The sequence below is a fragment of the Haliotis asinina genome, chromosome 6, assembly GCF_037392515.1.
Source record: "Haliotis asinina isolate JCU_RB_2024 chromosome 6, JCU_Hal_asi_v2, whole genome shotgun sequence".
NCBI lineage: Eukaryota > Metazoa > Mollusca > Gastropoda > Lepetellida > Haliotidae > Haliotis > Haliotis asinina.
In genome coordinates this window covers 63,879,004-63,891,021 of record NC_090285.1, presented here as the reverse complement: position 1 = coordinate 63,891,021, position 12,018 = coordinate 63,879,004, and the positions used below count along the sequence as shown (strand labels likewise).

Here is a 12,018-nt window from a genome sequence, read left to right as displayed (position 1 = left end):
ATAAGCCGGGAAACGTCGTAAAATAAACTCAAGAAGTTGCAATCCATAAAATTTGTCCTGCATTGCTTTAATAATGTTCAGTGGTGGGGTGTCTCATTTATTCTGATATGTGGCCACTCGATTGTGTTTACAAGAAAAGCACTTTGAATTATTACATCATAAAATATATACCACATCATAAAATATATAATAAATATGTCTAAAAGCAATTGAACCTCATAACTAATCACTGTGTATTTGTTTGAACAATATCAGGGATAATGATAAATAGCATATATTCATTTTGTTAATTTCATTGTTCACATCATACATTATTTCAGCATAATATCCATGCAGCTTTCACAGAGTGGTCATTGTAGTACAATTATCATCACTCTTAAACAATATAACAACAGTCAAGGTGTGGCCATTTCTGCGTGCAGCTATCCAAGTGAATACAAATTACGACACAGGCATGTTATCTACTGGAAATGGAGCACCGTGTGCATTTCGCCAACAACACAACCATAAACAATGTCGTCGTTTAACATTTCATATTAAAGAACATTCATTCAAGAACAGCTGCATGCGGATAAAAAAACAAAAAGGCTTCTTTACAGTCATATGGACACATGTGTCACACGGGGTCTGACTGTCCAGAATGTAAGCACGCCAGAATATGACATATCACAAGAATTGAACAGAGGTGCCCTAAGATCTCATGTGGCACCAAGGACAAACACATGTTAATACCAAAACAATTCTAACCACACGTTCTTGTATTCCTAACGCCCAGTATTGGAAGCAGGCCCGTGCCAGGGTCATTGACGTTAAACTAGCAATGTTAACTAACAACAAATGGTGATTCCCTATTTATGTTATCTCTTCATCTTGAAATGAACGTTGAAACAAAGAAATTCCAAACCCAGTGGCAGTTGAAGAGATGCGTCAATCACCATATGTTAGGAGGTCTAATCTTCCCCATTACCGCCCGTCGTTATCAGACAGTATGAAATTTATTCTATCCTGTACCTCTGCTATCATAGTCATACATAGTTTAAATGTATCAAGATATTAAATATGTCCCAAAACATTTACTTGTCTAACTGTATCTAGATTTGCGAATCTAATGCCATTCTTTGTTAGTGTGCATTTGTCAAGAGATATTTGTTCATACCTAGATGGATACTGTAAACAGAATACAAAAGAAAAGCCTTCCACAAGCTGAAATATGAAATATGCACAAAGGGCCTGGTAGTTTGGTAATTAGACTAAAATTAGAAGGTTGGAATGGAGTCCGAGTCACCGAGGCTACAAACGTGATTATGTCGTTGTGAGTAGTTGTGAATTGTGTTCAACATATGATAGGACGTATTTTTGTCATTTGTTCAACAGTATGACATAACGCAGAGCATGCACTGACATCGTTACCTCACAGAAGAAACAGTACTTCACCTTAGTCAGTATGCCAACATACATTTCTGGTATTGACTGGATATCGTCAGTCATAATCATGTTTTTTTCTGGTGGTACCCCAACTGAGAAATATAACATGTACATTCAGTTTACATAGACTGTGTGACGTAAATACTAAATGAGGAGAAACAGACGCAATTTCAGTGGAAATTGAAAACTGAAAGATTGTTGTAAAATTTGATCATATCCTCTTCGCCATCCTGCAAGAGTTTGTATAAATAATTTGTTGCTGGGTAATTAGACATTATGTGTAAAAATAAATTCGTTCACTGAAGACTGGGGAAATAAATGAATTCGAATTCTGATGACCCTTACTATATTTGAAATGTTTAAATTTGTGCCGAAAAAGGCGGATATATTTTCACAGATAAAAAGATCCACCATCAGTTGCATATTGCTGAATTGTTCTATTTCTATTGTTAAACAAATTTTAATCAAAAAGTAAAACCACGGAAAAGTATGAGTACAATTAATGAACTTACTAAATATGATGTCGCTAAGTAATTAACAGTTGGGTATAGTTTCTTTGCTCCTCATTATATCATAGCAGTGTCACCATGAGGGTATTCGGTGTCTGTTAATGCATTTGGATCAACCATATTAGACTGTTGTAATAGTTTGTATTGCACGTCGAAAATGAGAGCTTATTAAATATGCATAAGTATACAAAAGTTGTTGAAACTCACTAACAACAAAGCGGATCAGTGTTAATCTTTTAGTTGATCATGAACTGATCATGTACTGGACAAAATAAGGTAGGGGTATTTTTATTTTTATGATTGATATTTTATCAGTGTGTCCATGAATAAACAGATCATGATCCAAAATTTCAAAATTTGCATATATGCCTAACTAATTGTGTCCAGTATATATGGAAAGACAAATACTTCAAGGTATGGAAACTGACCAGTACCTCCACTTTGACTCTAATCACCCTCTCAGGACTAAAAGAGGCGATATCTCCACCCTCACCCGCCGTGCTGTAAACCTATCCTCTCTCTCCCCCCTAAACCTGAACTAAATCACCTCAGGCACGTCTTTACCCAACTCGACAACTACCCCACTAAACTTGTTGACCGCATCACCAACTCCACTATGAACCGCGCACCTAAACCCAAAACTACCGAGTCTGACTCAGCTCCTGTTCGCATCTCACTTCCCTACATTGGCAAAACATCACACCACATTAGCCGTCTACTCAAGCAACAAGCAGGCATCGACACATACTTCACCACAGCCACACCCATCACAACCATCATCAGGGCAAATGGTAGGAAACATCCCACAACAAAACAAGAGCCTAGGGGTGTGGTATACAACATCAGCTACAACTGTGGCAGCAACTACATTGGGGAAACATCCAGACCACTAATCATTCGTATCAAAGAACACAAAACATCAACAAACAAAGCAGACAAAAAGTCAGCCATTTCGGAACACATCACCAAATTTCCTGACCACAAAATCAATTGGGACACTATCAAAACACTCTCCAACAGCAAACATGATTAGAAGCAGAGAAAATTTGCAGAAGCTATTCACATTCGCACACACAACCCTTCCATAAACAGGGATCAGGGTATATTTCTACCTAGCCAATTCGACACTTTAATCAACAAATATTAATCTCTGGCTCCCGTCACTAATCCTCTATTAATTGGTCCTCTTAACGATGTAATCCCCCACCCCACCCAGAGAGAGTCTTGGCTTGTCGTAAGAGGCGACTAACGGGATCGGGTGGTCAGACTAGCTGACTTGGTTGACACATGTCATCGGTTCCCCATTGCGCAGATCGATGCTCATGTTGTTGATCACTGGATTGTCTGGTTCAGACTCGATTATTTACAGACCGTCGCCATATAGCTGGAATATTGCTAAGTGCGACGTAAAACTAAACTCACTCACTCACTCACTCGCCCAACAACAAGCACTAGTCAGGAAAACATTGACAGAGTGCATAGACTTGTGATGGAAAATAGTCGAATCACACTCCACGAGTTAGAGGAGACCACAGGCATTTCACAAGGATCCATCGAGACAATTCTTCATGAACATCTCGTCATGTCTAAGGTGTACGCAAGATGGGTGCCAAGAATGCTTACAGATGAAATGAAGCAAACAAGGGTCACCATAAGCAACTCCATGCTAACCAGATACAACCACAATCCAGAAGATTTTCACTTTAGGCTAGTAACCTGTGATGAAACCTGGATCCACCACTATGATCCTGAGAGCAAACAAGAATCCATGGAATGGAAACATGTCACTTCTCCCAGGACCAAAAAGTTCAAAGCCTCCAGATCAGTGCAGAAGGTAATGGGACAGTCTTCTGGGATAGCAAAGGCGTCATCCACATAGATTACTTACCAAAAGGAAGAACAATGAATGGGAAATATTACGCTAACTTTTGAGACAAGTGCGACAGGCAATCAAGGAGAAGCGTCGGGGCAAGATCAGATGTGGTGTTCTTCTATATCAAGACAATGCTCCAGTACACACCTCTCGCGTTGCAGCCGCTGCTGTCCTGGAATCCGGGTACGAAATCTTGCCGCATTCCCCCTACTCTCCAGACCTGGCACCAAGTGATTACCATCTGTTCCCAAATCTCAAGAAACACTGGCGTGGTCGTAGATTTCAGGATGATAATGAGCTTATTGCTGCTACTGAGGCTTGGTTTGAGGACCAAAATGGCGCCTGGCAGAAAAGATGGAACAAGTGTCTTGACTCACAAGGGGACTTATGTTGAAAAATATATGTGGTTCATAACAATATTTTGTGTTTTTCTATGTAAGGCTCAAAACGTATTGACATCCCCTCGTATTCTGTGTCAAATGTATCGCATTTTAGCGTTATCTTGACGCAGAGGGGATAGACCTGCTCGTTTTATTTATCCCTCTGTTAATTATCTTTAAGCAAGGAAAATGAGCCCAAACAACACTAAGCCTTAGTCTTATGGTCCACGTACAGGGAAAGAACGATGGTTCTGTATTGAGGATTTATGGCTACTCGAGATACCCCAGAGGAGTCAACTGAGTTCATACAGAGAGTGAAGCTAAGGTAATATATCATTTGTACAACTCCATATCTGTCATTAACAATTACGATGAAAGCTTCGTGACATCTACAGCAATGAATGACGAAGTGTACAATGATACGTGAGCCGAATGACGAAGTGTGGAATGATACCAGAGTCGAATGACGGAGTGTAGAACGATACAGTGAGCCAAATGACGAAGTGTACAGTGATACCTGAGGCCAATGATGGAGTGTAGAATGATACCTGTACGAATGACGCAGTGTACAGTGATACCTGAATTGAATGACGGAGTGTACAAAGGTACCTGAGCCGAATGAGGAAGTGTACAATGATAAGCGAGCCGAATGACGAAGTGTACAATGGTAACAGGCCTTGGACACACGTCCTGATATCCACTAAATCCTGTAACTAAGGTTTCATTGTCCATTACTTGAAGGCAGTCATTCATAAATGTCACTGTACAGCTCCAAAAGATTGCGTTGTCCGCACATGAGTTTTTATACTCGATCGACAATCGGTGAATTTGAAAAAATATTGTTACATTGTTTCCTTACTCTTTGACTGACATCACAATCAAACTGGTAAGCTTAAGATACCAGGATATTGCTTTTCCAGTCTCACTAAAACGTGAAACATATTCAGACTGAGTGAGTATCGATTTATGCCGCTATTCCCAATATTCCAGCAACCTCCTTGGCGGCCACACCTCATATTCGCTTCACACATCATCCCTTGCTTTGCGATAATAAACACTATCTGTGTGAATGTTTCATGCTTAGTGCATCTGTTACACAACCATCTGTAAAAACCTGGAACACAGAAACCAGTGACTGCAGTTATGATCATATCTACGTCATCCGTTATGGTTACCTGCTATCACTGGCATGGGCATACAAGGGTATAGGGTATATAGGGTGCTGAATGAGGTGTTAAGGGATGTGTATGTACTAGGGGAATATGGGATGCTGGAAGTGCGACGGAATGAAAGATGTTGGATGGGGTATGTTGGGTCGGACTCAGGGGATGTTGGATGGGGTATGATGGGTTGGAATGAGGGATATTAAATGGGGTATGATGGGTTGGAATGAGGGATGTTAAATGGGGTATGATGGGTTGGAATGAGGGATATTAAATGGGGTATGTTGGGTTGGAATGAGGGATGTTGAATGGGGTATGTTGGGTCGGAATTAGGTGATGTTGGACGGGGTATGATGGGTTGGAATGAGGGATATTAAATGGGGTATGATGGGTTGGAATGAGGGATGTTAAATGGGGTATGATGGGTTGGAATGAGGGATATTAAATGGGGTATGTTGGGTTGGAATGAGGGATGTTGAATGGGGTATGTTGGGTCGGAATTAGGTGATGTTGGACGGGGTATGTTGGGTTGGAATGAGGGATGTCGGATGGGGTATGTTGGGTCGGAATGAGGGATGTTGGGAAGGGTGGACAGACTGCTATGATTATTGTAGAACTTCCATTTCACAGACACGTTACTACGGGGAAACATTCAGGAACACTTTCATCTCCATTTGTCTTTCTATCCAACAACGGGAATCAGCCGCACACGGCGGTTTCGGTACACGGCGGTTTCGGTACACGGAGGGTTCGGAGTGTGTCACGAACCCGAAGTATCCCGTGCGCGGCGGGATGTGCGTGCAATCCGGGACGGTAGCTACCTGTCGAACTGGTGAAAAAGTGGTCCACAGCTGCCTGAGACTAATGAAGTTCTCCAGCCCCCACATTCCACTCTAACAGACACCACAACAAATTATATCAACACAGGGCTCGCTGTGCGCTACACGGCCAAGAGATTTATTACAATCATCATGATGATGATGATCATCATCATCGTCACCGTCATCGTCGTCGCAGTGCGCCACACGACCGGAATTATTACTACAATAATCATCATCATCAACATCAACATCATCAACATCAACATCATCAACATCAACATCATCAACATCAACATCAACATCATCATCATCATCATTACCCACAATAAACTTATACCCTGAATGTTAACAAGTCACAGTTACACAATGCTGAAGCCCGACACGTAAAACCAGAGATTAACTTTTTGAAGAAAAACTCTGGAACCGTGTTCCCTCTACGATGCAGCAGCATATGACTGGAGGGTTTACAGTAACTGAGTAGAATCAAACATATATACACATTTCATAACTAAATATAGAGATACACAAAATATATATGTGTTGAGACAACCCAACCTTAATACAAGTTCAAACATGCCATATTGATAAACCCAACTTTAATACAATGTCAAAGATGCCACATCAATATCAGAGCAGTCTTATATCGGCTCTTCAGCCCTTGTTACACATGCCGTTCAATCACAACCTAGTATTATAACGGCTCTTCAGCCCGTGAATTGCATTCAATCAAAGCGAAGTATCACAGCTCTCTTCAGCCTTAGAAACTCGTGATGTAACGGTTTTCTCCAACTAGGACGTGACACGCATTAATTATCAACTCAGTATTATGATGCCTCCACAGCCTAAAGTAAGTAATAATTTCATTCACTCTCAACATACTGCTCTCTAGCTTTTTACAGAGAAAAATACATAAATTGCATAGACGCAGTATTATAATGTCTCTTCAGCACCTGTCCAAATTCATGTTGTCAGGAAACTAAATACACATGCATAACTGACGCCAAGTATTCTCATGGCTCTTCAGTCAACAGGAAACACATCCTTGCAACACCGAAATTATGTTATTCACACAATTATGTAAATGTTACAAATTTATAAAATTTGTCAATTCGAAAAACCAACTGACCGTAGCTGCACGTGAAGCGAGAATGACGTACTCGGCTTACACTACCTTTTTATACCCATATTGCAGCGCCATCTACCAATCAACACAACTACCCTGTCCAGAAATACATACCCTGGAGAAAGCAATTTCCTTCTCATTCATTCTTCAACCGAAGGAAATAACATTTCTCCAGCCCCCACATTCCACTCTAACAGACAACACAACACATTATATCAACACAGGGCTCGCTGTGCGCTACACGGCCAAGAGAATCAAAGAAAGTCAGAGCCCGAGAGAGAGGGAAACCTTTAGCCTGTTTTCTAAACTATCCTTGATGTATCCATCTTTAGCTTTGTCACTTCGCCAGCGTCCGTGTCTCTTGAACATCCTATCTGGAACTCCATTGTTAGCTGCTGCAGTAGTCCCACCACTACGCAAAATGTGTAGTCCATATTTCTTAATGTTGTCAACAAAAGGACTGAAAGCTTCTAAAAATAATTCCCTCAACCTACTATATGACATAGGCGTATTATCTTTTCTTAGTCTATAACCACTGGCACATTTAGACACATTCCTGAATATAAAGCAATCAGAATTAAGATCAATTTTGGCCTGAACCAAATACCTTTCCAAACGACTTACCGGACACAATTTTGTATTAGTCCGACCAATACCTAGCCAGGCACCATCTCTATAAATATCTGTGTTGGATTGCTCAATAAACAACATCATATGAGACTGATAAAATACAATATCAGCTCGAGTAATATTCAATAATTCAGCCGATCTAAGAAATCCTTCATAGCCAAGTAAACAAATTGCTAATATTCTCAAATCCATTAGAGAATCACTATGACCTCTTGCATCATACAATTGTTCTAAAACAGCCGCTGTAACTGGTTCTTTCTTAACCACTTTTCGAGCAAGATTTCTCTTTGCAGCTTCAACAACATTTTTAACTAAACCATTCTCTGTTGGACTGACCAAGCCAACACTGCAATGAGCATGTCTCAAGCCATAATAAATATTCAAAACAGGAGACACTGAATCACTTTCTTGCACAATGGACAACAAATATATTGCACAATGCTAATGAGAAATAGGCAGCGCATCGGCCATATTATTATTCCTTGCCCACCTTTTCCATGCAGCATAAGCCATACTATACTTCTTGGTTGTGGAATCAGCTCTTGCATGAGATATCAAATCAGGCAGTTCATATGCGAGATCCCGAACATGAGAAGGGAGACAACCAATCTCATCTTCATAAACGTCATGAAACACACCTGTAACAGGGACATCAACATTAACGAAAATCAAGCAACAGTGCTGACATGTTAAAATCTAAATCGTGTTCACCAAACAGACCTCCCCTTATCCTACTAGCAACATATGCTTCTCTTGACCTTGGCAGATATATGCAATCTTTCACTTGTGGTATGTATTGAGATTGTGAACACAATATTGGCCAGAAATTAGACGACTTCCACTCTGGAACAACAAGCGTGCCAACAGCCTTACATTCAGCCATATATCCAATAACCCTGGGTATCAAACACACAGGGGGGGGGGGGGGGGACAACCCAGTTCATGACTCCTCTCCAACTCACAGTGAAGCAATCTACAGCCGAACACCCTGGATTGCTATAACGGGGGTTAAAAGTAGTCAGCTTCGCAATGTAGTATGAAGCACATCGATCAACCTGGTGTGGTCCCCATTTCTTGTCAATACTCTGAAACACAGCTTCGCTAATCCCCCAGTCGTCATGATCCTCCAGTCGACTGAGAAAATCAGCTTCTTCATTTTCATTGCGAGGGATCCACTGGATTTGCAAATCTATGTTGTTGTCAAAACAAAATTGAAAACTTGCAACGCAATAGATTGCAGATTTGATTTCATGCTACCTCTTTCAACTATGTTAACCACATTTTGATAATCAGTGAACCACTTGACCCTTTCATGTCTTAAACCTGATGCTAAACTGTTCAAAACCATGTTCACTGCTTGAAGTTCACGCCATGTGGAACTATAACCACGCTCTTCTTCAGACCACTGGCCATGTGACACCACCTTGTTCACATCTACACAATAACCGCCATACCCCATATCACTAGCATCTGAATACACTAACTTCCTCATACCTGCTGATTGAATCAAACGTCTTGACACATAACGCCAAATGTTGTCCAGCCAAAACTGTAACTGATGCTTACTGCAGTCGGTGAGTCTTATTTTATTCCTCCAAGACCTAGCAGTAACAATATCCATACTCAAAGATCTAGTCATTAATTGAGCAAGGCCACCAAGCACTAATTTCATAGAAATGATCTGCCCTACAACAGAAGCTACACTCCTCACTGGTACCAGACTCGAACTAAGACTCTGTACATGACGTATAGTAGGGACAAGCTTGTCAATTTTCCTGTTAGGCACACTCAATGACATTGTTGTAGTATCAATGCTAAAGCCTAACCACTCTAAAGATTGTGAGGGAGACCACAAGGACTTTTCTACCTTTGGTACAAAACCAGGGGCAATAATATCTTCTTTGACTGTAGAACCTATAGCAAGTGTATGCATATTCGAATCTTCTGATAATATGCCATCATCCAAAAAAGTGACAAGTCTGTAACCTTCTGCCCGTGATTTCCTCACAAGCTGTCTCGTAACCTTAGTAAATACGTATGGTGTCGAAGTCAGGCCAAATGGCAACACCAGAAATTTGTAGAAATGTATCCTACCAGTACTATCTGGCCAAGCAAAACCAAGCAACTCTGTATGAGACGAGGAAATGTCAAAGTGGTGATATGCCGAATGTATGTCAAATTTAACTGAATAGTCATTCTGACGTATATAGAATAAAGCCGTTCTCCAATAATCATATTTCATACTAGACTTTAAAACATAATCATTCACTTTCGACAGATCCAAAATCAAACGTTTTTTGCCTGAGGACTGCACTGATACAGAAAGAGGGTTGGCGACAACAGGAGGCGTGTCGCATTCACAAATCATTTTTTTCTTCTTCAGTTCATCAATAGCTTTTGTCACAAAACTTGCGTACCGTATTGCCGACTGGTTGTTTCTGGAAAACATATTAGGAGGTCTGGTTAAAAAAGGAATTTTATAGCCATTTTCAATGATATCTAGTACAAATTTTGAGGAACCAATAGATTTCCAAAATGCAAAACAGCTTTTAAGCCGGCCCTTAACCAAAATCTCCGACATTCCCTGTTCATATTCTGCATAGTTTTCAGTAAGACTTTCAGTATAAACATCACCGACAGCATTTGAACATTCGTGAAAAGTACACTTAACTGATAAGTCCTGTCTCTGCTCACTAGGCCGACTGGCCTGCTGTACTTCCGGTTTGTGTTCCTTGACTTCCGCCACAGGTATAGGGGCAGTCTCTCCGGAAGTGGGTAAACTCGCCACAGGCAAAACATGCTCCTGAACGCTGACCCCTGGTACGAAAGGGCTGGTTAACTGACTGGATATGCTGAGGACCGTTAGAAACACTAGCCAGTTGCTGCACTGGTCGAGTAACCGTTGAAGTCCTGCGAGGTGCTCTACTTGCATACGGGGCGTATCTTCCACGCTTCTGTCGCAATTTCCTGACAGCTCTACTGTTTGCACGGAAAATTGCCCGATCATCGTCAGAATTGTCGGCAAGTTCATTAGAAACATATTGCCTCACTGTCTCCCAGCCGCCTTCAGAAGAATCCGCAATCCTGATAGGTTTGTTTCTCAGTTTTAAACGTTCAATTTCTGATCTGATCATGGCCTCAGCATCTTCCAGCATCTGGTTGTGAACAGATGCGATCGCATGTTGTAAGCTCTGAATAGTCTCTTCATTAAAATTGTACTGGATTTTGTTACCTTCCTTCGACCAAACATAGTCCTTGTCAGATTTAAGTTTCTTGAGATCAGTTGTAGTTTGACTGAATTCCTCTCTAAGGGCCGATATCTTGATCTCCAGAGCATCATGAAGCTCTCGCTGATTTGTCTCCAAGTTTTTCAAAATGGTGTCAATCTTCGCCTCCATTGTCAATTCGAAAAACCAACTGACCGTAGCTGCACGTGAAGCGAGAATGACGTACTCCCGACTTACACTACCTTTTTATACCCATATTGCAGCGCCATCTACCAATCAACACAACTACCCTGTCCAGAGTTACATACCCTGGAGAAAGCAATTTCCTTCTCATTCATTCTTCAACCGAAGGAAATAACATGGTTAATTAGTCAATAATTCAAAGTTGTAACACCAATCCTGGTAAACCTACCCACTGTAGGCGACAACAGGCACATGCTGGAACCCTAAGAGAGCGCAAAACCCTTTGTAATAAGTAGGTAGAGAGCGAATTTTAAAGACTGAGACAAAATGGCCTGTCGTCGCCAATCTCTAAAAAAGGAATGACGTGACCTGTGGGGGTCGCGACCCAGCAATGTACAGGGCCGTCTCTCTTCTCTATGGTTTAAGCAGAGAGCGCATCGGAGAGCGCTAAGGCAGTTGCTGGCTTTCAGCTATGATAAGTATGTAAGAAATAGACTTAGTCATTTCACGAAGTGACTGATTTCACGATCTGATGTGAGGTTCTAGGTCAAACATGAATCTCCTACCTCGTAACACACTGAATATTCCGTCTATGTAAACACAATGTTGCACAACCACTGACAGACAACACGACATCATTATTGCTATCATTACACCATAAATATTGTGACAGTTTTAACATCT

General features: G+C 41.1%; 1 protein-coding gene and 1 pseudogene across 1 annotated transcript; both read right to left on the bottom strand.

Moving 5' to 3' along the window:
• Nucleotides 1–7,436: 7,436 nt before the first annotated feature.
• Nucleotides 7,437–9,722, bottom strand: LOC137287534 (uncharacterized; annotated as a pseudogene).
• Nucleotides 9,723–9,745: 23 nt separating this feature from the next.
• LOC137288008 (uncharacterized) lies at nucleotides 9,746–11,322 on the bottom strand. The gene is made up of 3 exons (XM_067820369.1): nucleotides 10,641–11,322; nucleotides 9,792–10,519; nucleotides 9,746–9,754 (listed from the first exon to the last, which is right to left on the bottom strand). The coding sequence occupies exons 1-3, from the start codon at nucleotides 11,320–11,322 to the stop codon at nucleotides 9,746–9,748; spliced, it is 1,419 nt and encodes a 472-aa protein (XP_067676470.1).
• Between the last annotated feature and the right edge of the window lie 696 nt (nucleotides 11,323–12,018).